We start from the raw sequence: 27,754 nt of genomic DNA on the forward strand, positions 1-27,754 counted from the left end.
TTATTTAGTTAGTCTATAAAGATGCATATCTACCCTGATTTCTTATAAATACTAGTCAGCTCTAGTACCTACACAGACAATATCTTGGATCTGATTATGTTTCAATTTTTAGATTATACAATGACCAGATATGGATTTGAATTGGCTTTTGATCACATGCATATCAAACAAGATGAATGATGATCTGGTGGCCATTGTTTTATACTGGGACATGGGAGACCTATTACAATTCCTGCTTCTGTCACATAGTTCCCATATAATAGTTGTTAAATCTTGCTGTGCCTATATTTCCTTCTTATAACATGCTGCACAATACTTTGTCTTGTATAATTTCTATTGTTATATATTTGTGCATTGCCTAACATGATGTATTAGCCATATCTATATCCATCACTCTAGTACAATTAATAAATAAAAATTAAGCCTCATGAGAATGACCTGTTTTCTCTGTTTATATAAAATAAATTCTACAGTATCATACGCTGCTAACCAAAACAAGAAAATTAGCAGTATTGCAGATTTTAATATTGGAGGTAAATAATACTAAAAAGAAAAGGACACTTCCTGGTGGTATGAAACCAGATATAAAAATCAGTCTTATATTCAGAATTTGCATAAAGGCACAGATGGCAAACAAGGCAAATATCAAACCCAAGCATAAAATCTTAACTGAAAGCTAAATGCAAATCAGCTTTCACAGAAATGGGGAAGCAAATAAACAAACTTCAGGTACATGTGGTAGACGTATATATGTCATCCTCCAGTTAAGTGGAAAAGCATGTGGTTATTGCAGGGATATGGCTGCTCGTCATTTAGTTACCAGAGCTTGTTGCCAGAGAGCGGTGGTGTTAGAACACCCTGGTGTGTTTTAGTGTTGGTATTTCTTTGGAATGCTACCACTTGAGTAGTGATGGTCCTTATATATTTGGTATCAAGGAGGTAGTTAATTTTCTAGATTAGAATAGCTCCAGAGATTCCTGCTGTCCTCGTTCTGATTAATGCTATAATCATAGTTTATCATCTGATAATTATAAGTTGTGGTGTGATTACTTTCCATTCATCCACTGAAAAGGCAGCTTGATTTTCTAACATCATCATACCTTGATCTGTTTGTCAAAGGAGGGGGTGGGTATAGTGATTTAATTCAGAGTGGCCTGCGATTTGAATGTAAAATAATAGTGACTCTAAATAGAAGAAAGAGGATACATTTTTAAACATAATTTTACATATTATATCATTTGTTGTTTTCCACTTGCAGTGACGTGTAGGATGGTGTGTTTTCCTGCTGAAAGTTATAACTGTGTTTTCCTTTCTTGCAGATCACCAAAAGCTGGAAAGGGAAGCCAGAATTTGTCGCCTTTTGAAGCACCCTAATATTGGTAAGAATATTTCATAGCTTTATAAAGTAGGTGCCAGAGTAGAAATAAAAAAATATATATATTGAAAAACTTCATAGAGATAGAAAGTTGAAAGAAGTCAAACAGAAAGATCTTCTGACATGAATGGTTTTAATACAGTGAACCTCTGTTCAAAGCGTACTCCCTTGATGTGGAGTATTTCAGCTGGCTATGTGGTGCAACACAGGCTAATCTCACCTCTTGAGCTGTTAATGCTATTACTGTAAGTAGTACCATCAGACTAGGTGTTTGGGAGTTTTGGGGCTTGTGGACGAGTCATTATTAATAATTTCTTGTCAGTTGTGAGAGGATTTAATCCAACAGAAAAGGCTGAAAATGATTGTGCCATTCACAGCAGTGCTAGTGAATACTGCCTGTTCTTATTGAACAGTTATTTGTTTAACCTAGTTGCCATTCTGTGTTGTGACTTGCATCCCTTTGGTGGAAAAGCATGTAGAAGCATTAGGCCCTTCCTTCCTCTGCAACTGTCCTTCCATTCCAGCATTCAAATGATAGATTTGGATAGGTCATGCTTTGGGTTGCTTATTTTCTTGAGAGTGCAAAGCAGCAAAAACAGATAATGATTTCTGAAGCTGTACGGAAATGATCTCAGAATCTGCAGGCAGTGTTAGTCAATGTGTTTATAAAAATCTACTACCTCCCAGCATTTTTGTAGTATGTGAAGGGAATTGGTTTCTTTCTCCTCTCCCTTCTAGTCCCCCTCCAACTTGCAAGCACTTTGCATATATTTAAAAGTTTTGATCATTCAAACTAGTATCCTAACTGACTTTACTACATAAACATATATAGTTGATTCTTGGAGAAGGAGAATACTAGCCAATGTATTTGCTGGGCCTAGTCTTTAGTCTCTGCCTCTCTGGTTTTATCTCACAGTTTGGTCTTTATGCCATCTTTGTTACCTCATTAGATCAATTTGATTGTCTAATGCCCAGTAGACCAACTCCCATTTGATTAATTAACCTTTAATCATCATGACAAACAGCAAATAAGCAGGGAAAAAACACCACCCAGAAAACTGAAAGCTCAAAACAAAGCTTGGAATCTCTCAGTTGTCTCCCACACAATATTTTAGAAAGGTTGTGATTTCACCTGAGTTGGAAATCCAGGAAGAGTAATATTATCTTCTGTATTTCCCCCCTTCCAGTTGTATTCTGTTCCACCCCAAAATCAGGAAATGCAAATTGATGGAAGGAGATGAGGAAAAACCATTTGACTCAAAGATTTTTTAATCTTTATAAAGGTTTGGTTAGAAAAAGATCATAGATTCTTACTATTGCCAATCAGTTTGTCTGTTCATAGCTATAATTAAACAAGTGTTGGGGCATATTTGTTTCTTCAGACCAAAGAAGATTAAGTAAAAAAAAAAATAATTAAATGTTCATTGCTATGAAATGAAAGAGTTGAAATACATAAAACTGTCCAAATAAAGGTATTATAAATGGATTGCATGTAGTTAATTTCCTTTGTTCCACTGAATAATTTGAAGTAATATTATTATTGTATAGAGTCCAGCTGTTCCAGTGGAGTTGTTAAAAACTAATAAACATATGGCTTGAAAATACAAAGAAAAAAAAAACTACTATAGATCTTGAAAGAGATTCTTGGTGTTACGTAAGCTAGCACCAAGGAAATGCCATGCTGTGCTGCCTACTCTAATGTGGGGAGTTCAGTAAATGAATCACACAATAGAGTTTTCTTTTCCTTCTAATTGACAGTTCAGTTTCAGAAAGAATATCAGGTTTCAGAATTTTGTGAAAGGCTATTTGTTCTCACATTACAGAATCTCCATGAACACTATCATGTCACTGAAGTTTATTTACCAGCCTTTCCAGTGACAGAATATCCTGTTGAGCAGAAGTTTGCACCTGCTGAAGAGTTGCTTTTGTTTACAGACTGACTCAAATCTCGACTAAGTATTCAAGTACTGTACTACATTTACAAAAGTTAGTCTGAAGGTTCACTTTTATGTCTGGTCTCTGTCTTGGAAAGAGATCATGCTGGTAGCTTCAAACTGGGAAAAGAATAGTAATTTTACAAATTCGTTTTTCAAAAGTGGTAGCATAAATTTAGATGGTTAAATACATATTTAGACATCTGTACTAGATGATTGCACACTTAATTGCTTACATAGGCTGAGGTACACATCCTACTTTCACTATAAGCAGGACCCAACCTTCTCCCTTCAAGTGCTCCTTTGGTCACTAGGGCCAGGTACGTTCACAAAGCCTGAGACGGACTCAATGTAAGATATGTGGTTTTCTGTAAGTGGTGTAGCTTAAGTTGGTAGTGAACAAAACACGCATTCGCCCTTTGGTGGCGGGGAGGGAAGGAACAGGACATACATTTTAGGCTGGGTTCTGCCTTTGTTAAACCAGTCTGTGGGTGATGATCTTCTGTTCTGTTACAGGTATAGGTCAGGCGGGGAGGGAAGGAACAAGACATAAATTTTAGGCTGGGTTCTGCCTTTGTTAAACCAGTCTGTGGGTGATGATCTTCTGTTCTGTTACAGGTATAGGTCAGTTTTGTGCATCAAACTTCTGTCCTGTCATGGATACAGACCAGTTTCCGATCACTTATACAGGTCAAAATGTAACATCTGTACTTGGCCTAAAGAGCCTGGCTAGGGTGGGGTTTGCTCAGTATAAGCTTGGGCTGGGCGTGTTGGTCCCTGCTGTGGGAGGGCAGTAGTAGAGGATTTAGGTTCCCTATTACTACAGACTGTAAGTGACACTTGAGTGCCTAAAACTTCCTTAAGTACTTTTAAAAGTCCTGTAAAAACTGAAGAGACTTCATATTGATTTATACAAGATGGTTGTCAACATTGGGGGTGGGGGAGAAGGGGACAGGGGTAGGGTCTCTTTCAACTTCAGATAATATTGCTAAAAGATCTCAGTATTGGGTGAATTCTGTTCCCATTGAACTAAAATTGTAAACTTGCACTGATCAAATCCCAGCTTGATCTATTACATGCTCTTATAAGTTATAATAAACATGTCCCATTAGGATTGAACTGAGGCGATAGATTTAAAATATAAGACAAAAGAAAGGGTATGCTAAAATAAGTCATGAAAAGTTATATTTTATTATGTATGCTAGATTTCCAAGAAGAAATTATTGTCCTATATATTTATGAAAGTGAACTCTAATGGGCAACAATCCATTATTACATTACTCCTCTCTAATGGTAAAATTCTCCTTATACAGAATATAAACCCTTTACACCTAAGATACTTTCTTTCAGTGAAAATTTATGATACCACAAGGTCTTCAAGTTTCCTACACTGTTTAGAGGGATCTTTTAGTAAATTCTATCATCACTATATTGACATTTACAAGAGTATAAATATGTTTTAAGTGACAGTAAGTCCACTTAATCTATGAAGTAGTAGGTGCTGTGGCATAGAGAATTTATACAAGTTTATTCCATTTTTGCATTTCCTTTCTTTCTGTGAGTGGTGTACAGCTCACAACTGATTGTAGCCTAGAAAATAATGGATTCTTTTGAAGTGAAAAGGTCATAGCTGAAGAAAATATAAATTAAGGTCCTGAAATGATTCTTGGAAGGCAGTCCTCAGAGTAAAGAAAACATATATTTTAACTTACTGCTTTCCTTCTCATAAGAGTACAAACTTATTTTTAATACCTTCTAGTTTGTCAGTGAAGTAGTATCTATTTCCATCACAGAGTAGTAGCCTCCTGAGTTAGAATTAACTCATTCTTCTCTTTCCTTTCAGACCTTGTGGGAGAAAGGATTAAGCAACTTCAAGTTTTAATGAATATAAAAACAGCACAGAATTAAAAATCACTTTTTTCATAAAGTTGCTTTATCTGTTTGTAATTGACAGTTACTGAATCCTTTTCAGTGTTCATAGTTTGGTTGAATCTGTCTTTTGAAACTGAACTTTTTGTCATGAAGGTCAACTTTTGATATGACTCATCTAAAAAGACTTTTCTTCCTAGAATATATTAAGATTTGCACGCTTACTTGCCTTTAGCAAGTGTAAAAAAGACTTTCTCAACACGTATATTAAAAACTCTTTTCTTAATTACTGGGCACGGTATTTTTTTTCTTTATAGTCAGGTCATAACGTCAGAGCATTGATGAATCAGCTTTAAAATTCCAGCTTACAAAGAAATTCTTCATAAATCTGTGTCTAAACCAGATATTTAGTGTAAGGGGACTGATGGAGGAAACCAAAATGTAGATATATATGAGCACCTTTATTTCTTTTATAAATTATTTGTAATATTCCTAACTTTTATAACAAAATCAAGTTTTCTTATAACTAACAAAAATTTCTGCTGTTGACTCATTTGTAGAAAAAAATCATTATCCTACTTAACACTTCCAAGACAGATGTTCACCTGGCAGTTTATTGGACAATGGATTAGGTGTTTTATATTAAATTGTAATAGAAGAACATTCAGAATTAAGCATTTTCCAAATCAATTGATATATCTAATTTTATTTCCTGAAAATGTGCATTTTCATAGACATTTCAAATACAATGGATATATCATCTTGGGATGACAGATTTAAAGAGGGTTTTTTCTTTGTTATTATTTTCTTTGTTAGTCTTTTTTCACCACTAACCCACCTGAAAAAAATTATTTCTGATATTGGCAAGGAAAGTTTAGCATGGGATAGATTTTTCTTGTATTAATTTGTTTGTTTGTTTGTTTGTTTGTTTTTTAAATCAAGGAAAAAAATTCAGGGATGAAACAGAAGACCTGGAAAAATAGGAAAATTTTGAGTGATAACTTAGCAGATGTTGAAATGAGAATGAGTTCTTGTTTCAGTAGTCATAGGCACTTTATTATAATGGGATTATGTCTGAAGAGATGAACCCAGAAATGTTTTCATTTAAATTCTAGATCTTAATTCTTTGAAGTCTCTCTAAGCTACCCAAGGTCACATATAAGAGACAATTCATATTATTTCTATATCACTTGCATTGAAGTATTCTGACATAAAATTGACCAATTCTGAGGTCAGGAGGGAATATATCCCAGTATGCACCTTCATTTCACAACTGAGTAAATGTATATGATTTTGCGGGGGGTGGGGGGGGTGGGTTCCCATTATCAGAACTGTTGGGTATGGCCTTGTACAGGAAGTTGTCTATTGAACCAAAGTGATAGATAGCACAAGGATCTAAAATTAGTTAAGACAATTCAGGGTACAAGCACACAACTTATCATTAATATAGAGCAGGGATGTCAAATGCACCTGAGACCAGGCACCTGGAGCCAGAAGCAGGTAGGATCCAGCCCGAGTCACGGGGGTGGTCCAGAGGTGGTGGTGGGTCTGGAGGTGGTAAGGAGCCTGGGGAAGGGGGTGTGAGTGAGCAGTTGCCATCTGAGGTGGTGGTGGGGAGCTAAACTAAAGCTAAACTAAGCTAAACCAGCTGCCATGACCAGTGGGGTGAAAGAGCAGGCCATGCAGCAAGCATACAACATGCAGCTTTACTGAAGAGTAAAACACTCAAAGCCAGGATAACCACTTATGCTAACCCCTGGAAAAATATATGATAATATTACTATGCGGATCCTGTTGTGCTTCCATTTCCCTAGTGAATGCATCCTGGGATAGCTGTTTGGTCAGTGTTAACTCTAATAGCATCTGCTGAAGTACCTGTCTTGAGAGAGCTTGCCATATATATGCTCTATTCTACAGACTAAATTTCTTATGGAATAAAATCAAAGTGAAATACTCCATAGTACTTGTGGTAGTACCTTTTTACCTATACTTTTCTTTACATAGTAAATGGGTCTTAGAAAAGGTAGGGGTAAAGTCTAATTAAATCTAAATTCGCATAGTTTTACAATGCCAAATCTAAATAAGTGTAAGCTCTGTACTCTATGCTGTAGCATAAGTCTGTTCTGTTGGTCTGTATATCATTCTAGGCAAGTTTTTCACTGAGCATGAATATAGATTCATAGATTGCAAGGCTGGAAGGGACCTTGGGGGTGCATCGGATCTAGCCCCCTGCACCAGGCAGAAAAGGCATACACATATTTCATAGACTTTCATAGATTTCATAGACATTAGGGCTGGAAGGGACCTCGGAAGATCATCGAGTCCAGCCCCCTGCCCAAAGGGCAGGAAGTCAGCTGGGGTCATAGGATCCCAGCAAGATAAGCATCCAGTTTCGTCTTGAAGGTGTTCAACGAAGGCGCTTGAACCACCTCCGGTGGCAGGCTGTTCCAGACCTTGGGGGCTCGGACAGTAAAGAAATTCTTCCTTATGTCCAGCCTGAAATGATCTTGAAGTAGTTTGTGACCATTCGGCCTCGTCATCCCTTGGGGCGCTCTGGTGAACAAACGTTCCCCCAGATACTGGTGGTCACCCCTGATAAACTTATAGGTGGCCATCAGATCACCCCTGAGCCTGCGCTTTTCCAGGCTAAAGAGCCCCAGGGCTCTCAGCCTGTCATCGTAGGGTCTGCTTCCCTGACCTCTGATCATGCGTGTGGTTCTTCTCTGGACTCTCTCAAGCTTCTCCACATCCTTTTTGAATTGTGGAGCCCAAAACTGGACGCAGTACTCCAGCTGCGGCCTCACTAAGGCCAAGTACAAGGGGAGAATGACATCCCGGGATTTGCTTGAGAAGCATCTATGGATACAAGCCATATGCAAGCCATATGTATGTGATACGGATAGGGATATATAAAAATGCAGTCATGGTTTTTATTTATTTATTTATTTTTAAGCATAGTTTTCCAGAAAATACATACTAGGGCCAATGGGCAGGGGGCAAGAGATGGGAGGGAGTCTGATTCCTTGTCCCCTGCCTCTGTTTTCCTTGCTACAGCAGTAGTTTCTATATATACACAGAGAATTATAACAAATTTATAATTTTCCATGTATAGGATCTAACTATTGATAGGTCATCCTAAATTTGAAGTCATCTTGGATTTAAATTTGGTAAATATGATAGTAAAAATAAATCCTAATATTAATTGAATGAAAGAGATGATCTTGACATTCAAAATTTCTGGGAACATATGAACCATGATAATACCTTTTTAGTTTAACATATAGAAGTATATATACATGAAATTGGAAATCTCTAGTAAAATTCTCAGGGCTCACAGCCTTTCCTTTATGAAGAAGGAGTTATTTCATAGATGTTGAAGAATTAAATTGTCTTAGGAACCTTTGGGATCACCATTTAATTTTAGTTAAGTTTCTTTTTTTTTTTAGGGTGGGTGGGGTTGTTTGTGTGGGCTTTTTGTTTTGCTTTGTTTTGTTTTTAACCACAATAGCTGATAAAATGCAAACTAAGTGATTCCTGAACCTATTTTAGGCAGTATACTTCCAGATTCAAGAATGAAATCTTGGTATCAGAATGATCTATAATGCTTATTTAAATAAACCTGGGAATCCCTTTAAGTTGGAGGTTCTTATACTGTCCATTTCAGTATCTTACTGATACAGCAATGACAGTCATGTCAGAAATGCTAAGGGAGATTTTTACACACTAACAAAGCATTGCATTTGATGCAATGACATTTTAACAGCTTTCACTATACTGTCATTATATCTTCCTTTATCTGATACGTGTGTCTGCAGGCAGCAGGCACTTTTATAATGTCACCTACTGAAAAAATAAAAAGGAGATTCTTTTTTAGGGCTCCTAATTAGGCCCCTGACTGAGAAAAGCCCCCATATTCAGAAAAGCCAGTAAACATGTTCGTAATTCACATTGACTTAATTAGGCCCCAACTAAGGTGCACCTCTATTAAAGAAACATGCTTATGGCCCATTTGACTTCTGTGAGATGTAAGTGTATACCTTAGTATTTTCTTGAGTTGACCCCCCTCTGGGTATGCCACGTGCACCCCATAAAGACCTGTTGAGAAGGGTATCATAAAAACATTGGGGGATTAGGCAGAAAGGGTGATGAATTATCTGCAGTAGATCCCTGGAAAAGATTTTTGCCTGAAAACTAATAAAGGTTCTGTGAAGGGAGTTGCAGGATTTTCTGGTGAAGACTAAGGATTAGGGGCACATTCATATGTGTGTGCATGTGCAATTTGCGGCGCCTCCAACCTCTTTGTGGTTTGTATGTGGCAAATGTGCAACTGCATGCCACACTGCAAATTTGCAGCACACTACCAAAATTTGATGCTAGGATGTCTCAGTATTTAAAAACAACAACAAAAAAACCCACCTCAAAAAGTGGAATGGTGCATATGACAGCAGCGTGCATCACCAGAAATAGAGCCCAGCCATCCACCGCTACACTCTGGCTGCTGTCCAGGCTCTTTGCAGCTGGATCAGCACTGCTACTGCCCCAGGAACCCAGGTAAGGAGTGTTGGGGCCAACACACATGCAGGGGCATGTCCTGGGGCACAAAGCAGTGGCACAAATGTGTGCCCCTGGTTTTTGTGCCCCTGGAAAGGAACATCTCTGCATGTGGACATGAGAGAGTAGAAGTTTGGTTAGCCAGAAAGCTTTCCTGATCTGGAGCCAGAGGGGCAGGTAAAGGCTGAAAGTATAGTTAGCAGCAAAATGGCTATATTGCTGATTTCCCCATGCTGGAGATCTGGAAAAGGCTAGGGGCAAGAGAGCTGCACAAGGGTTTTGCTTCCCGAGAGCCAGGGGATCAACAGAGAGGCTTACCCCATTGGCTTTGTTAAAGTGGAGAGCAGGATCCAGAGGTCCAAGGAGGGCCACTGTTCTGGGGCTTGCCTGCTGCCTAATCCTGGACAAAGGAGAGAGAGCTCCCAGATAGAGATCCTGGAGAAGAGCAAGAAAAGATTCCAGTTGAAAAGGCTAGGATGACTGGTCAACACAAGGAACTTTGGAGGAGCGCTGGGAGAGATGGAAATCACCAGGACTGGAGATATTATATTGATTTAAGGACATTAATGTATCTTTAATGACTATGTGCATGATGAGACTTTCTACTGGGGTTTTAGGGATTATTTTGCAAGTAGAGCTCATTCTAGCCTTATAAAGGCTGATGGTAAACTGTTGATGGATTTACTACAGAACACGGAGACCATCACCTCTGAATAGCTGCGTTTTCCTCTCAACAATTGTAACTTAAAGTGAGTGAAATAACTTGTATCTTAATGCTTGTATCCTGTAAGAGTATTATCTTAATGTACAATATCACATACAGAGCATGAGAAAATTTATTAACTTTTTTTAACATAGACTGTAAAGTTTTGAAATGCTTCCAAGATTAAAACACACAAAATACATTGATAAGCAGTAGCGTACGTAATGTATGCATTAAGTATCTGTAACTTGAAGTTCTGGGTTCTTTGGAAGCTCTGTGATTTAAAGAGAAATATATGATTTAAAATATAGTATAAAGTATGGCATATACTACTGTCTGCCCCAAAGTATCTTTTACAAACACATTTACCATTAAAAATGTTTGTTCCCTGTTCTTATGTGAAGGACCCGTGCAAACCAAAGTAGAAGTGAAAGTAGAAGAAAAAGAAAATATCACAAACTGTACTTAAAACAAATCAGAAAGGAAGAGTGACTTCAAGGATCTCATCCCAATATTTTCCTTTTCCTAAGGCTCTATTTCAAGGCTGCCTACCTAAAAATTGTCTGCAGTTCTCTCTTGGTTAGAGTGAAAGGAAAAGTCTTTTCTCTGATGCCTTTCTCTCACTTCCCAGTGGTCTCTGCAGTTCTCTGAATTGTATTCTCACTTTTCATTTGTATTTGGTCTTAAGACAGCATGAGATGCAGATAGGCAGACCAGTAACAAAACCATAGTTTGACCTGTTTTATTCATCTTCTTCAATAATGCCATCAAGAATTTCACATTTGCTTACATGGGATAAAAGTCATGGAATTACCAATGAAATTCAATAAATCCAGGCTATAAACCAGTATGTGACCACTTGAAATTATAGACAGCAATGGAACAAATATTTGAAGGTCTTTGAAGACTTGATTGTGAATGATGCCAAGCATATTGCATTACTCTATCTTTGCACTTGTATGTGTATGCTCGGTCCTTCCACAATAACATCACTAGGGACTGGATCTATAAAAGCACTCTGCTACCTGAAATCTGCCAAAGTCCAAAATTATGATTCTCCTGATTAGGCATCATTGTTGGCTTCGGCCTAGTTTACTGGGTTCAGCCTGTAGAACCAGCATCTGAAGTAACTTGCAATATATTCTCATATGTGCAAGGAGAATAAAACTTTCCTTAGCACATGTTGAAAAGCATTGAATGGCTTAGGACACTTGCAAGAGGTGGAGAAAACTTTTCAGTACTAGGCAGTTGTTTCAAATCTGTCCCATAAGGTCAAAGTAAAGTAACACCTCATGGCTATTCAGTAGTTCACATCAGGGACTGGCAGCCTTTTACAAAGGCGATCTCTATTTATAAGAATGAATGAATATTGATCAAACGTCAGCTGCTGAAAGAAACAAAGGCCTGTGGCAGAACACTTTAACTTTCCTGGACGTTCCATTGCTGATCTCAAGATTGCCATTCGCAGGCAGCAACATTTTAAAAACCATTTTGAACATAGGTGACATGTGGGGGGCCCTTACCAATCTGAGATTCTCAGGGCACTGAGAGAAGCATTGGTGGTACTCTGGGTTTGCTGGTGGGACTTCTGTTGGGCGATCGGCCGCTGGGGGACCCCCCCACACACCGCCAGTCGGCAATCAGCCACTAGTGCCCCGCAAGTATCAGGAGACACCAGTCGCCCATGATTTTCAACAAGAAATCATCCACAGCCTGGATTGTCCTAAGTGTGGGTTAAGCAGGTACTACAGATTTTTATCCCATTACCTGGATTAGCTTTTGTGATTGCTTTGTTCCTACAGGTTCTTCTCTTTTTGCTTCCCCTCCTCCCACTCCCTTCCCTTCTTCTCCTTCATTCCCTTCCCACCTTTTGTATTCAAAACAGTCATTCTACTTCATACAGTGCTATTTGCTGGTCTTTTCATGGTGTCTGATGAAGTGAGCTCAACAGCTTATCCTATATATGTATTTTATTTATTCAGAGTATAAGCTGCATATGTACCCTGTCTTCTGCCTGAATTCAGACTAAGGGACTTGTTGCATGGTAATTTTGGGTGATTCCTGGAGTTTTTAACTCTTGGATTGTCCATGCATTAACACCAGAAACTAATTTGAAGCACTCCTTCGGGAGCAAAAATTAAACCACTCCATGGCAGGATTATCTCTGATCCATGCTCCCCAGTTGATTTTACACTAAGGTGTAGCCACTGAGGTGTAAACACCCCACCCTCCTCCACTGCCCTGGGTTAGGATCACTACCTCTGCCCTCCCCAGCACCCAAGATCCCTGCTCACTGCCCCCTTCTCGAACTTTCTTACTTGTGGCTGTCTGTTCTTGGGGAGCAGGCAGGGAAAGAGTAACCTGCCTGTTCAGCCCAGAGGACAGTGGCAGCTGAGCAGGCAAGTTAACCCTTCCTTGCCTGCTCCCCTGGGAGACACAGTGGAGGCAGCCATGAGATGCGGGGGGGGGGGCATGGGGAGCAGCCCCAGGGGTGGGGGCTTAAGGGGGAACCCCAAGGGACAGATGGAAAGTGAGGGAGTCCTAGAGGGACAACAGGGGGAAGCCCAGAATGTGAGGAAGGGGGGGTGCTTATCTTTCAGCCCTTACTGACCAGAACATGTGACTACTACAAACTCAAGCTAGCCCTAACACTAATTAACATTTGAAAAGCTCACAGCATGTGTAACAAGTCACTAACACAGTTAACTACCTCTCAAAAGTTGCTCCTGGCCATAGCAAAAAAATGTATTGACTTGATCTGATCTGTTGATAAACAAAAGTTTGGACTGTCTGCAAATGAGTCATTTGGGAGGGGAGTACATTGATCTTTCTGACTTCTCCGAGCGGTCTTTATTCATGCACTCAGTTCATGAATTTACATGACTTATAACCAAACTTATATGGTTTTTTAATTCCGTTTTGATTGTTCATTATTACCAGTTTTTAGAACCACATCGTACCGAATAGTAAATCTAAAATGTCTGTCTTTTTGAGATTGTGTTTTTTTTCTCTGTGTGACTGCTGAATTTAAAGGAATAGTCACAAAGGGAGGAAGGAGGACCCAGGAAACTATAGGCCAGTTAGTTGTACCTCGATTCTGGGTAAGCTTTTCGAGAGAATTATCCTGGCGCATGTCCACAAGGGGCCAGCAGGGCAATCAACATGGGTTCATTAGAGGCAGGTCCTGTCAGACCAAACTGGTGGCCTTCTATGACCAGGTTACAAACTGCTTGGATGTGGAGGTAGCAGTGGATGTAGTCATTCTGGACTTTAGGAAGGCCTTCGACACTTGTCTCTCACCCCATTCTCATTAAAAAACTAGGGGACTGTGGCGTCGACAGCTACACAGTCAAATGGGTCACTAACTGGCTGGAGGGCCGCACCCAGAGAGTGGTGGTGGGTGGGGTCTTATTTGACCTGGAGGGATGTGGGCAGTGGGGTTCCTCAGGGCTCGGTCCTCAGGCCTGCACTGTTCAACATCTTCATCAGTGACTTGGACGAGGAGGGTAAAAAGCACCCTGTTCAAATTCGCAGACGACACTAAGTTGTGGGGAGAAGTGGGCATGCTAGAAGCGAGGAATAGGCTGCAATCGGACCTAGACAGGTTACAGGGGTGGGTGGATGAGAACAGGATGGGTTTCAACACTGACAAGTGCAAGGTGCTACACCTGGGGAGGAAGAACCAGCACCATACCTACAGGCTGGGGAACTCCCTTCTTGTCAGTGCAGAGGCAGAAAAGGATTTTGGAGTCATTATTGATGCCAAAATGAACATGGGCCAACAGTGTGGGGATGCGGTCAGGAAGGCCAACCATACCTTGTCATGCATCCACAGATGCATCTCAAGCAGGTCCAAGGAGGTGATCCTCCCCCTCTCTGTGACACTGGTCAGGCTGCAGTTGGAGTACTGCATCCAGTTCTGGGCATCGCACTTCAGGAGGGATGTGAACAACATGGAGGGTCCAGAGGAGGGCCATCTGCATGATCAGGAGTCAGCAGAGCAGGCCCTACGAGGAGAGGTTAAGGAACCTGAACCTGTTCAGCCTCCACAAGAGAAGGCTGAGAGGGGATCTAGTGGCCATTTACAAACTGGTCAGAGGGGACCAGCAGGCATTGGGGGAGTCCCTGTTCCCCCAAGCACTACCAGGAGTGACTAGAACTAACGGCCACAAGCCGGCAGAGGGTAGATTCAGGCTAGATATTAGGAGCTGCTACTTCACTGTCAGGGTGACTAGGATCTGGAACCAACTTCCAAGAGAAGTGGTGCTGGCTCCTACCCTTGGGGTCTTTAAGAGGAGGCTAGATAGATGCCTAGCCAGGGTTGTTTGACCCCAGTAATCTTTCCTGCCATGGCAGGGGGTCGGACTTGATGATCTGCTTAGGTCCCTTCTGACCCTACCTGCTATGAAACTATGAAAAGCTTCAATCTGACGCACTTTAAAAGTGCTAACAATCTTCATAAAACAAAAAGTGTATGTGACTATTTTTCATGCACAAAAATGTCTAGGACCTTAACATACTTCCATCACTGAAAAACTGCTATAGGAAGAAAACAATAATATGACAGTGTACAGTGTGTAGTATTTGCTACAGCTTGCTAACCTGATAGAGTTCCAAATGTAACTCTAAAATATTGGTTTAGATTACTGGTTGGGGAAGCTATTAGGGGTGTGCAAAGAGTGCCATTTTCAATTCAGATTCAGCCTGATTCGGGAGACTGATTTGATTCATTGATTCAGATCAATGTCCTGATTCGATACAGCTGAATCCAAATCTGAAGATTCAATTTTGATTCGGCGAGTCAGTGATTCAGCCATAGACACCGCTTTAAATGGTTTTTTTTCTACATACCTTGAGGTACCAGGCACGGCTCGTGAATGCTGAGATGGTGGGGTGGATAGAGCATCCCACAGGAGCGTGGGGGTGTCCACAAGGAGCACACAGGGGACACCCACACACCCCCTAGCTCAGCAATTGGCCACAGGGGGCAGGGCCCAGGTGCCCCCCGAGGAGCAAAAGGCACCAGTTGCTGAGGGGGAGGTGTCCCCCTGTCCGTCCCCCCCCCCCCCCCAATTCTCTGCGGTGGACCAGAAGGGCTTCTGGTCTACTTCTGGTTCCACCGCCAAGCATGCTGGGGATCCCCCCCCCCCCCCCCATGCTCCCATGGAATGCTCCATCCGCCCAACCATCTCAGCATTCACAAGCCACCTGGTACCTTGAGGTACATAGAAAAAACATATAAAGCTGTGTCTATGTCCAAATACTCGAATCTCCCTGAGTTGATTTGGAGGGTTCTGATTCGATTCAGAGAGATTAAAGGGTCTCCAGATTTGATTCGGATTTGGAGATTCAGCTGCCGAATCCAGCCAAATCTCTGCCAAATCAAATCAGTAATCGACGCTTCGCACAGCCCTAGGAGGTATTATTCTTTCTTCTTTTTATACACAGTTACACTTGGAATTACATTAAAGGCATGCCCAGGTTAATGACTGAAATGTCAACAAGGGGGATGCGCCATTTCACGTAATCGTTACCTTTTCACCTTGTGCATGCATATGTGATGCTTCCAATTTTGTGAAAGAATAAAATCTTTCGCAGAAATTCGGAAGGGAGAGAAATCCTCCTTTAATAATGAAAACCACCTTTTAAGTTTCTGTTTCCTGGCCTTTATTCTTCTGGTAAGTGCTGACTTCTCTCCTGGTTTAGTAATCACAGACAGCTCAAATCCTGCTGTGTTTCTGATTACTAATCTAGATTTCCTGGTATTTTTTCTGGTATAAAACTGTGTTGGCACTCAAATCATTGTTTCTTTTTGTGATATCTTAGAACCCTGTGGTCTCCTTAATTATTAAGACATAGCCCTTATCTTTATCAGTGTTTTCTACCTTTTTTTAAGGGGTAACTTATGCATAATACCCTAGTAACAGAACAAAACTTGTTAATACTTCATGTGAGATAAAAAAAGATCTTTTATTTTCATCCCTTTATTGGGAACATTAACTTAAAGTAGGCAATGCTATTTTAACATGGGTTTTCTAGATCATTAAATTTAGGCCCTTGTTACATGGTAATTTTGGGCAGCTCCTGGAGTTCTTAACCTATGGGTTTGTCCATACATTCACATCTGAAACTAGTTTTAACCACTTGTTAGGCAGGTTAAAGTTGTACCACTGCAGTGGAGGATTTTGTCAGATCTGTGTTACCCAGCTTGTGTTTCACTAAGCTATAGCCACTCCAGGCTATACCTTTGTGTAAACAGTACACATACCCCATCCCCTGCTGGCCCAGTTCAGGCCCACTGCCCCAGTCCCTGCCCTCCTCCCCAGGAGCTCAAGTCCCCACTCACTGCTCCCCTGCCCCCTCACCCCACTTACTTGTGACTGTCTGCACTATCAGTCCAAGGAAAGCAGGCAGGGAAGGGTTAATCTGGTGGCTGCTGCTGCTGTCTGGGCAGGCTCCGCCCAAAGAAGAGCAGCAGCAGGCAGGTTAACCCTTCCTTGCTTGCTCCCCTGGGACAGTAACCAAGGAGGAGAATGGGGGTGATAGGGTGGAACCTTGAAGGCTGGAGGGGAGGGGAGTCCTAGTGCAGGGAGGAACCAAGGGAACCCCAGGGGGCATAGGAAAAGCCCAGAATGGGAAGGTGGTCCTCAAGGCCCCTGCTGGCCTGAAGTGTGACTGCTCCAAACTCAACCTAGCACTTATACCACTCAACATTTGTGAAACTCACAGTGTAACATGGCCTTTAATCTGTGTATCGTGCTATATTGAAAAAAAGTATTGAAAAAAACCACTGAGTTCATTTGCATGCTATCAATATTTTTTTCTTAACTGAAGTCCAAAAGACATTAACATTTGAAATTTTTATTCCCTTCCTATTTTCATACAATAGAAAAAACCCCCAACAAAATAAGACATCACCTAAATTATTTCATGCTGTATACAAGCAGTTCCTAGGAATATATTAGAACTGTGGCTCTTTGGCATGACACTTCTAAAGTATGGAATTAAGGGAGACATGAGAGAGCATTTTCCTTCCACTTCTTAGCAGCTACAACAGTTAGATGAGATGGTGGTGATTTAAACTATTTTAGACCCGTTTTGTTCTAGTAAATCAACATGTGGTTTTCTTGACGCATAAAATGGACCTCTTCCTTCCAGTAATCTTAAAAAATGTAATTTGTTTTCCTAGTTAACATTAAATGTCAGTAAAACAGTACAGAATAGTGAAATTACAGTTTGATTTGCTGCTACAGAATAAGCAGGTTGTTGAATAGTAAAATAATAATTTAAAAAAAAGCAGATACTGTAGTAGCTGCAGTGGTAGTTATCTATAAACTTAAATGCACTGTAATGAAACCAAGGAAAAGAAATAAGGGTACACAAGTTTGACCTGCTGGTTTATTAAGAGCATATCATATTGTTCCTCTTTACCCAGGATTTCACTTACAGTCTTCTTCCTATGCTGATTCTTATTGTAATGTGTTTGATATCCGTTGCATTTACAGTCGCCAGTAAAAGATGGAAAAGAGGAGGAGATTTTAGAGAGTGAAGGATTCAACCTCATATGCTTTAGCTCAAGAAGCTGTTTTGGGGAAAATAAACTGCAAAGTAGCAATGGTGTTTGCCTTCTGTAATAGCAGCTCTGAAAAGAGTCAGAGAGAAAGTAATGAAACAAGGAAAAATAATTCAATTCAAAATACCTTGAACTGCTTACTGCTAATCAGTATGCCCATCTACTCTCTATTTATCTCCAGTATGTACAGTACAGTAATACCTTTGTGCCAAATAAGAATAAATGCTCTCTTTTTCTGCCCCTACCCTACTTTAGTAGGAGCAAATTAAGGCTTTAAATTACATGCCTGAGGAGGCAGGGGAGCAGGATTAGGGGGATGGAGTACTTGAAGGAAAGGGAAGAGCCATCAGGCATTTTGAGCCTTTTTTGTAGTGAGAGGACCTGTGCACAATGGAACATCTTTTGTTGTATTCTACATCTGAACATATATTAAATGATCTTCTTTTCCTCCATATGGTGATTTATGGACTACTGGAAGCCCTCTAGAAAAGAAAAAAGAAAACGCCGTCTTCTCAGCTCTCTAGATTTTGTCCTATTAGCTGCAGCATCCCTGATGATCTCAACTGAGTTCTCAGTGGCCATATCTACGTGAGCAGTGGACTGTGTAGTTGTTACTGTGCCGTCATTGTTTTTTTTCAGAAGCTACTGCACAATAACAATGAGCTACTATGCAAGAGCATCTCATGTAGATGCACCTAATGTGGTACAGAAAGTGTTTCCTTAGGGTTTGTTGTCATCCATGCCCTTTTTTCCCTTAAACCAGTGCACACCATTTGGTCATGTATAGGTGATTATGCAGTATTTCTCATAAACTAAACACCATGGCTAGGGACAGACATTACACATAAACCAGTTTAAGTGATCAGAAACTGGTCTAAACCTGTAACACAACAGATGTTCAGTGCACATAAACCAGTTTGAAAATGGCTGAAACTGGTTTGAGATAAACCTGTCTGAATGTAGTAGTAGACTTAACTGATTTGGGTGAAACCAGTTTATGCAGTATCTGTCCCAGACCTTTTGCTGGTTCAAGATAAACCAGACTCTCCACCATCCTGGCATGCTCTCTGGGCTGGGCGATGCTCTCTGCTCCACAGCAGGGCTGGCCCCTCCCCTCTGCTCTCTGGCTGGAGCTTCAGTAGAGACTTGCAGACACAGCAGGGTCTGCTGGTTTCCCTGTGCCCCCCTCCCCCTCACCCCCCTCGCTACTTAAGCAGAGATCCCTCTCTCTCACAACATGGACCTAGCCAGCATATGGTATGCTGGCTAATGCTGTGTAAGGCAGATAGGACAGTGTTCATTTAGGGCTTTTTAGAGCTAATCAACAGCTCAGCTGATAATGTTCCTGCATACCTTCTTTTGGAAAAAGCTGTTAAAGAAGAGCTTGAACTCATGAGCGAGGCTTTGTTTTCTGATGGGGTGCTAAATGCTGATAACAGAGCTGATAAATGCTCTTTTATCAAGGAAGGGGGAGGACCCCTCCCTATTCACAGTGTCCTGCCAGGGCCTGACCACGCCCCCCTCAGCTGAACTCTGTGCAAGGGAAGGGAGGGCTGCTCTAGCATCCCTTGGCTTCTAGCCTGAGCTGCTGCAAGCATGTGCCGGCATTTTTTCAGTCGAGAGGGGATGTCTGAGCAGTTGTAAAGTGATTTAGCCTAGCCAGGTTAGACAAACCTGCAAAAACTGAATCAATTCAGGTTCAGGCTTCTTGAATGTCTGTCCCTAGCCCATAGGATTTACTCTGCTGTAAGTAGCCTACTTGGCTAAGTACAGACCATCAAAAACCCTGAGGCTGAATCAATTCAGTTTTCATGGATTAGTCTAAGTTGTGTAAATTGAACCGATTAGCAAATGAACAGACATTCACTTTTGATTCTGGCAGTGTAGCCACATGCCTACAGTAGCCCAGACCAGAAGCTGTGGGGGGCACTAAAGCACACCTCCCTGCTGGGCTTGAACAGCAGGTTGAGCAAAAGCTTGCCCACCCACTGTGGGGGGGGGGAGGGGGAGCGTTGCAGAGGAGGTGCAAAGCATCTTGGGATGTTTGGGGATTGTGAGATAACTTGAATCTAGAGGGGACATTGGACAGAAGTTCAATAAACTGATTTAAGGCCCTTTAGCTACTTACTAGAGATACTTTAACTTTGGAAAACTTTTTCACATTTCTCTCTTGTCCATATTCTACAAAGCTTTTTTTTTTTCTTTTTCATAAAGCCAGTGAAAAGAATACCTAGTGATTTTAAATGTAAAATAGAATAAGGCAGAGAACCATGAAGTAGAATTTACATATCTATCTTAAAGAGGTTGGTGCAGTTGCTTCAGGTCAGTAGACTATGAAAGCTGTTGCACTTTTCATTTATTTGATTTATCATTCTGTTTACTTGCTTGCTGCTCTTTTAAAAAGAAAAAAAATCATACCAATAATTGCATTGCAGATTTGAGAATAGGAATAAGTTAGATTAATATTAATTTCATACTTTTAAAAATACAGTAAATTAATTCTTTACATTTGGAACCTTGTGTGGAGCTTTATTTGAATACTTTGTTTATAATGGACCTATAGCCACATGTTGTACATACTCATAGACACCACGACTCCCAGCAAAACCACAAATATGTAATTTTCTTCTGGACCTTTCCCCCCCAAAACACAGGTTTCTACTATTTGAGCTAAAGGGAGATTTTATCTTTCAACTAAGTGAAGGCAAAGGCATATCTTTTTAAAGCACAAGGTCATACTACTCTTCCCTTTGCAGTATATGGAGTTACATTGATACCCTCAATGTCAGTATATCTGCAGCAATTGCAGATTAGTGTCCACCTGTTAGTGAAATATAAACCCCAGATGCTTTTCCTGGAGTTTCAGAACCAGATGTGCAGTGTCGCTGATAGGTGTTGTAAAGCTTTGGGAACCTCTTCATAGGTGCCCTGCCTCCCAGCAGTGTGAGGGTGAAACTCTATTCCAGTGCCACGTAGATGTCTGGGTGCTGCCCCTTTTTCTCTCCTGCCATGTCTTTGGTGTTATTAGTTGGGGAGGCAGTTCTCTGTTGGGGCCCAGAGGTGTCTCGACCCTGGGGTTGTCTTTGTGGGGCTCCAGACCTGCCCTTTACCCCACCCTTACCACGCCTTTGGCCTGGTTTGATGCTGCTCCCCGCAGATCTTCCCCATGCTGCCCACCTTGCCAGGGCTGGGTCTTCTGGACCATGAACTTCAGGGGGCCACCCCTGGTTTTTGGGCTTGTTTTCCCTTCTTCAAGAAAAATAAACTTGCCCCTGCTGGTGTCATCCACAACTCAACAGAAAATGCTGACACCTGCCGGTAGAGCTCCCGACCCTGCCTTTCTCTCTCTCTCTCTTTCGGGGCTCCTTTCTCTCTCCCTCCTAGGGGCTTGTTTGTCTTCTCCCCTTTAACGGGCAGGGGTACTGGGACCTCCCCTGTGCCCCGTCCCTACCAGTTCCTCCAGCATCCCCACCCTGGAGCCTGGCTGACCTGGGGTCCCGTCACCTTGGTCCCTTTTGCCAGCGTCATTCTTCTCCCCTTTCCTGGTGCTCGTGGTTCCCCTTGCTCTGCCCCCTCTGGAGCCGTCTGAGGATGATTGCGGACTTGAGGGTCTGACCTCAGTCCCGGTTCTAAGGCTCCTAGTCAGAGCCTTGCAGTTCCTCAGCAGCGTCCCACCTGATCGCTGCTCTCCAGCGGGGCTCCTTGGCCCTTGCCAACCCCCAAGCCTGCCTCCTGCCTTGCTGGTCTTCTGGTGGACGGCTGCCTCCTCCTCTGGGAAGCTGGGGCTAGAGCTGGAGCCTCCCGGCTCCTGAGCCGGTGTCTCCCAGCTGGTGTTCCGTGTCTCTCTCTTCCGCTCCTCCCCAGCTGTTTCTCCGGCCACCTTTTGAGCAGACCGTGCTGCTTGGAGGCCACGCCCCCCGCTCTCCCCGATAGGCAGGCTCAGGCAACTGCGAAACTGCCAACCCTGCATCTGTGCCAGCATCTATGCTTTGGTCTCCTCCCTGCTGCAGCCCATCTCGGCTCCTACGGGAAATGCCGCGGTGCTTTGGTTAGGGGTCTGGGCCATGCTGGGGGTACTGTCTGTCTCCCCTCGTGTCTCCCCTCTCACATGCAGTATAGCAGCCAGTGCAGTTATATAGAATTTTTAAATATAATTGGCACAGCTAGAAGGCAGGGTAGATTTGCACCTTATAGACTAACTGAAGAGACAGACACAGGATGTGTGTGTGTGTGTGTGTGTAATATATCTAGATATCTAGACATACTTTGTACATGTGTGTATATACACACACACACACACACACACACACACACACTTTGGTTACTCTTGGCCCCTGGCAGATGTGCAGTTAAAGGTGAGATGGAATCTGATGTGCAATCCCCACAATTGCACTTCTTCCTGCTATGCTATGCAGGAGGTGGGATTGAGTATCAGATCCAATTACTCCTTATTGCGTGTGCAGAGGAAGCCCAGGATCCTGACCCTGGGGTTCCTCTGCACTGGCAAGTAGAAAGCTCCTGCAGCTGGGAGCCAGGATCAGCTGATGTCTCAGCCTCGGGGGTGCTTCGGATCCCTTCACTCCAGCAGCACCCCGAAGGCTGGGAGTCCCAATCTACTGCTGCTCCCAGCCAAAGGGGTGTATTGGAGTCAAGGGATCTGATCCACCACTGTGACTGGGAGCGGCAGCTGATTGCAGCTTCTAGCCTCAGGGGCCCATCACAGCCTTGACTTTGATGGACCCCAGAAGCTGGGAGCAGCAAACAGGTGATTGGCATTCTCAGGCTCCATAACACATGGGAGTCAAGGGCTCCCACATGCTGTAGATGCTCAGCCAGGCCATGCATTCAATTATGGCATGATAGGAACCATCCAGAAAGTTATTACACAGATTTTTGCAATAATTTTTTTTGGCTAATTCCTTGCTTTATCCTGCCATAAATTGCATTACCATGTGGCCTCATAACTACTTCAGACATAATTAACTGGCTAATCCCATTTTAAATGTAATGTGCACCAGGGGCCTATAAGGTGCAAATCTACATGCCTTTTACTTGACTTCAGATTAATGTGGCTAACTAACACAGCTCATTGACACACATCACATATTTACTGAATTGTTTTCTACTAGCTCTGTCCCCTTCCCTCTGTTTCCCACTTCTACACCCCCCAGAAAAGCTCTTACGGTACTTGAAAGATAATGAAGTGTTCCCCTTTAGTTTATAGGTAGAGGGAAGAAGGATCTGAGTTGTGTTACCATACATCTTAATGTGGCTTCCTGGAGAGTGTGGTGGTGAAGAGAAAGTAAATAGGGATTTATTATATGCTGTTGCTTGCAACGTAAGAGCTAGGGGTCACAAAATGAAAACAGTAGATAGCAAGTTTAAAACTAACAAAAGCAAGTTCTATTTCACATGGCCTGTAATTAAGGTGTGTAACTCATTGCCACAAAATGTTGCAGATATTGACAGTTTAGCCAGATTTTAAAAAGGATTGGACAAGTTCTTGGAGGAAAGGTGCATCAATAGCTATTGAGCATGGGAGTTAGGGTACAACCTCTGAATCAGAACTTCCTAAATCTTAAATGCTGGAGGCTGCATGCAAGAGAGGAGCAGTAGAGAAAACTGGCCATGCCCTGTCTACATACAGGTGTTTGGGGAGGTTAGGGTTGAGAAAAATTTGTAGTTCTTCTCAGGGAGGATGATACAGACCCTTGAAACCTTATGAATGGAAATTCTAGGTTCTACATTAAATTACATAGAGTCTTTGCTGATCATCTCTTGCTTTCTGCCTGTGGTGGGAATAACACTAAGGGACAAGCTAGATTGTTTGTGAAAGGTTAAGATTGCCTGTAATGAACAAATAATTAATGGCATTAGTTCCTTTAAATGCAGAATATACCAGCTATTATAGGGTGTTGTTTTGTGTTCTCCGAGTTACAAATGAACAATACATTTCCTACATCTGTCAATGTTCATAACAGATATGTCTGTGAGAGATGCTGCAAACAATAATGCATCAATGTTTTCTTGCTGATAAAATACGTTTTCTGTAAAACATGTACAGTGTTATCCTTACAATAAAAAGATATGAGCAGCTACATCATTTTTACTTGTTTTACTTAGTGCCATCCATTTTTTGCTAATCAGTGAAAAAGAGATAAAAGCAGTAAAATGAAACCTTGTGGTGCTCTTATTTGTTTTCTTGTAGGTGGTATTATCTTGAATGATCAAATATTATGATATTAATTCTTACTGGAAGTACAATTTGATTAGAATTAGCAGAGAACTCCCTTTTGCTTTTGCTTCTTTGAGTATAGTTATCTTTCTGTTAGGCTGCCTCTCCCAGAGTGCAAATAAATAAATAAGAAGAATTTACAAGAGACTCCTGTGCGTTAGGAACCAGCTGAGGAAATGCTGGCTACTCATTACAGTGAAGGGACATATACAAATTTGTGAACACAGCTCAGTACTTTTATTATTATGACACTGAAAAATATTTTAGGAGTGTACATTTCAACTCTTCTACATTTTCTTTCTTTCACTCCTAAAAGGATTAGGAAATCAATTGCATTATGAAGCGACTTACATAAAGAAAAATGAGCTTCTGTTTCATTTCCCTAAAGAATTTTGTTTTTCTTCTTGGACTTGGATAAGACTGTAACATAAACAAAATAATCCTGCTCTTTTTTTTTTTGACTTCCAACTCTACTCTGTCCTGGATTTTTGAGCATAAGTATCCCCAAACCATGTAATTGTCAGTAGCAATTTTCTGCATAGATAACTCATACTTTAGTGGTAATTTTATCTCCATCCAACATAGTAAATTATAATCCACTGCCTTTTCCTTATTTTGAAAACCTAATTGTGCTTATGTGAGGGCAAATGGTTTCAGGGCAGAGCTGTTGAGAGAAATTTCATTTCTGCATTTGCAGGATGGCGCTTTGAGATGCATCCTGGTTCCAGTGTGCTGTAGGACTGTTCATGTTCTTGTCTTGGGCCAGTATCTAGACATGAATGTCAATACCTGTGACTTCATAATGCTGGATAATTCTCCACTCCATTTGGCATCCTGGAGTTTAGATTAGCACAGAGTAGCATCTGGAACATGGTCAGTTCTAAGCAGGAATCTGCTTCTTCCAGTAACGTTTGCCCTTCAAAAGAGAGTTTATTGGAACCTAAGTATGGAAGTAGTTCCTTCATCACAGGGTAGTTCATTTTAAATCTCTCATTTATTCTGTAGTTCTAATGTAATCAACTATTTTTGTCCAAGGCTGCTCATTTAATGCACTAAACCAGGAGTAGCTGACTTGAGAAATGGGTGCCACAAGTGGCATGGGAAGCCTCTGCACAGCATGCAGGAGATCAGGAAAGGGAAAGGCAGCACAGTGGTTAAATAGGCCAGGAGAAAGAAAGCAAAGCAGAAAATTGGGCAGGGAACACGGGGAAGGAAGCAGAACAGCAGACTGGGAAGGAGAAGGGGATCAGACTGGCATTTGGGGAAGGTACATGAATAATTTGTGGCACGCCTGACACAAACTAAACAATGATGCCTTCTGTACAGGCAAACTGATTGTACTTTTTGTGTTAAGTCTCCCATGATTTATACCTTAGGGGTGTCTTGTTTAAAAACAAAAGATGATATTTTTCCTGTTGAAATCAATGTTTTTTTGCTGTCCCAAATAGGACAGATGCAGGCACTGAAGTCCTTTACTTGTGTAAAAGAATACTTATGGGCCATGCTAGCACAAGTTACCCTGCTTCATGCCTTGTCATTGTGCTGTATGCTTTTGGAGTATTTTCTTTTATCCTGTTGCTGCCTTCTTTATGTTAGGCGACCTACTCTTGTTCTCCTGTTCTACTTGAAGTGTCTTCTGACTTCCTTAGGTTAGGTCAATCGATGGCTGAGGTTCTAAGTTTCTTGATCCTGTCCAGTGTCCTGTCTGGGCTTGCTGCAGTTCCCTTTGGTTTTGTCCACATAGCTATCCTGATCCTACTGCTGCTTTAAAGGACCTGTGTCATATTGCAGTTTAGACAATTGCTATTGCCTTGTGTGGATACCTGATGGCTGGGCTTACTGCCTTTGTGTTGCAACCACAGATTCCTGGCTCCTTTTTAAAAGGCCGCCTGCTTATCTTGGCATTTTCTTAAGTGCTTCAGTGTAGTTTTCATTTTATTTCCACTGAACTGCAACAGACTACACACAGGAGAAGGCAGATTCTTGGTTCTCTGACCTATCCATCTCTGCAGGGCTAATGTCTATTACCTGGAAGAAATATTATGATGATCCAGTTGCCAGGTTGGGTCCACTATGGTTCAGTTTGCCTTTACAGTCATTCTCTTGTCTATCTTTACTGCTGACTCCCTCTTTGCACTGCTTTGTTGGTGCCCAGAAGATGTCCCATGCTCAGATTTCCATTGCTTGCATGCAGCTGCAGTGTCCTGTGGCTTGGTAGGATGGAATAGCAGGTTTGCTGTGACTTGCAAAATGAACTTTCAGTTGTCTAATCACTGTTCTTACCCAAGTGTCCTCCATTCCTCCTCTTTAATTTTGTCAGGACCAAAGCCATGGCTACCTTTACTAGCCAAAGTTGTGGCCTTTTCCTATGCCTCCACCATTGTGAGTGCTTCTGAGACATCATCACGTTGTTGTTCTAACTGATTTCCTGATTGTATGTAGCTGTAACTGCAGCTGAATGGTTGTCCTGCTTTAGGACTGCTCCTTTGTATATGATTTTCTTTAGTCTTTCCTTGGGTCTCTGACCTTTCCCAGCTGTACCACAATCGTCTCAAGGGCTCGCAAGTTCCTAAGATATGTGTTCAGAATCTGAAAAATATAATTGGACATGCCTGCAACATGCCTGGACTCTGTTGATATCCTTTGACCTAAATATTTCCTGAAAGTCTCTAAAGTTTCTCACTATGCAACTGAAGTCCTTCAGAAGTCAGATTTCCAGTGCAAGAAACCTTGGTTCTTTTCAGATTTGGCTTCTTTTTGCCAAATGTTCTGCATCTGTTTAGGAATTGTTATAGCTTGGTTTCATAGTCCTGGATTGTCTCTTCTTTGACTTTTCCTATCACTGCATAACATCAGCCACATGGCTTGAGGCTGGCCATTTCCGCTAGTACCTGGATCAGTTTACACTTGAACATCCATAGGTCCAGGCTGATGCCTAGAAACATTCATTACCAGAAGTTCCTGCCAACAGTATTAGAAAATGTATTAGATAGCTCCATAGCTCACCTAGCATAATATGTGAGAAAACATTCCTGGCCATTCATACAATGAACATTTTGAGCTAGGAAAAATCAGATAGTGTGTCCCTAGTCACTGATAATGAGTAGTTTCTTCCAGTTGTTCAGTTGTTTTGTGTTAGTGTAGATTCTTAGTTTTCTTGAAGGTTTTCTCACTTCTTTTAAGCTGCTGATTTATTCCTTACTCATCTGAAGGATGCCTCTTTTTCAAACTTATTAATTCCTTCTTCAGTGGTTCCATCAGAGATAAGGGAACTAAATGTACTAGTCTAGTCTCATGAGCTTAACTTTAGCTTGGTTTTTATCTGCCTGGAACATGTACTGGTTAGAATGTTGAGTATGGTCCAATGCTGCTGTTGAGAATGCTCTAGTATTGCATGCCAGATCCATACTGCACAATTCTTGGTGGTATTCCTTTGTGTCAACTTCTCTGTGATCCTACCAATCATGTCTCCTGTTTTCTGGGCTTGTTATCAACCGTCTGCAACCAGTGGTCT

At 41.6% G+C, this 27,754-nt stretch overlaps 1 protein-coding gene across 14 annotated transcripts in view; it reads left to right on the forward strand.

The window, feature by feature from the left end:
- Positions 1-27,754, forward strand: part of CAMK2D (calcium/calmodulin dependent protein kinase II delta) — a 264,222-nt gene that overhangs the window by 103,381 nt on the left and 133,087 nt on the right. For all 14 annotated transcript variants that reach the window (XM_059722099.1, XM_059722100.1, XM_019495063.2 and 11 more), the window contains exon 3: positions 1,320-1,379. In XM_059722099.1, coding sequence (XP_059578082.1) covers positions 1,320-1,379 — 60 coding nt within the window. The remainder of the gene's footprint in view (positions 1-1,319; positions 1,380-27,754) is intronic.

Source organism: Alligator mississippiensis, chromosome 2, assembly GCF_030867095.1.
Source record: "Alligator mississippiensis isolate rAllMis1 chromosome 2, rAllMis1, whole genome shotgun sequence".
NCBI classification, from domain to species: domain Eukaryota; kingdom Metazoa; phylum Chordata; order Crocodylia; family Alligatoridae; genus Alligator; species Alligator mississippiensis.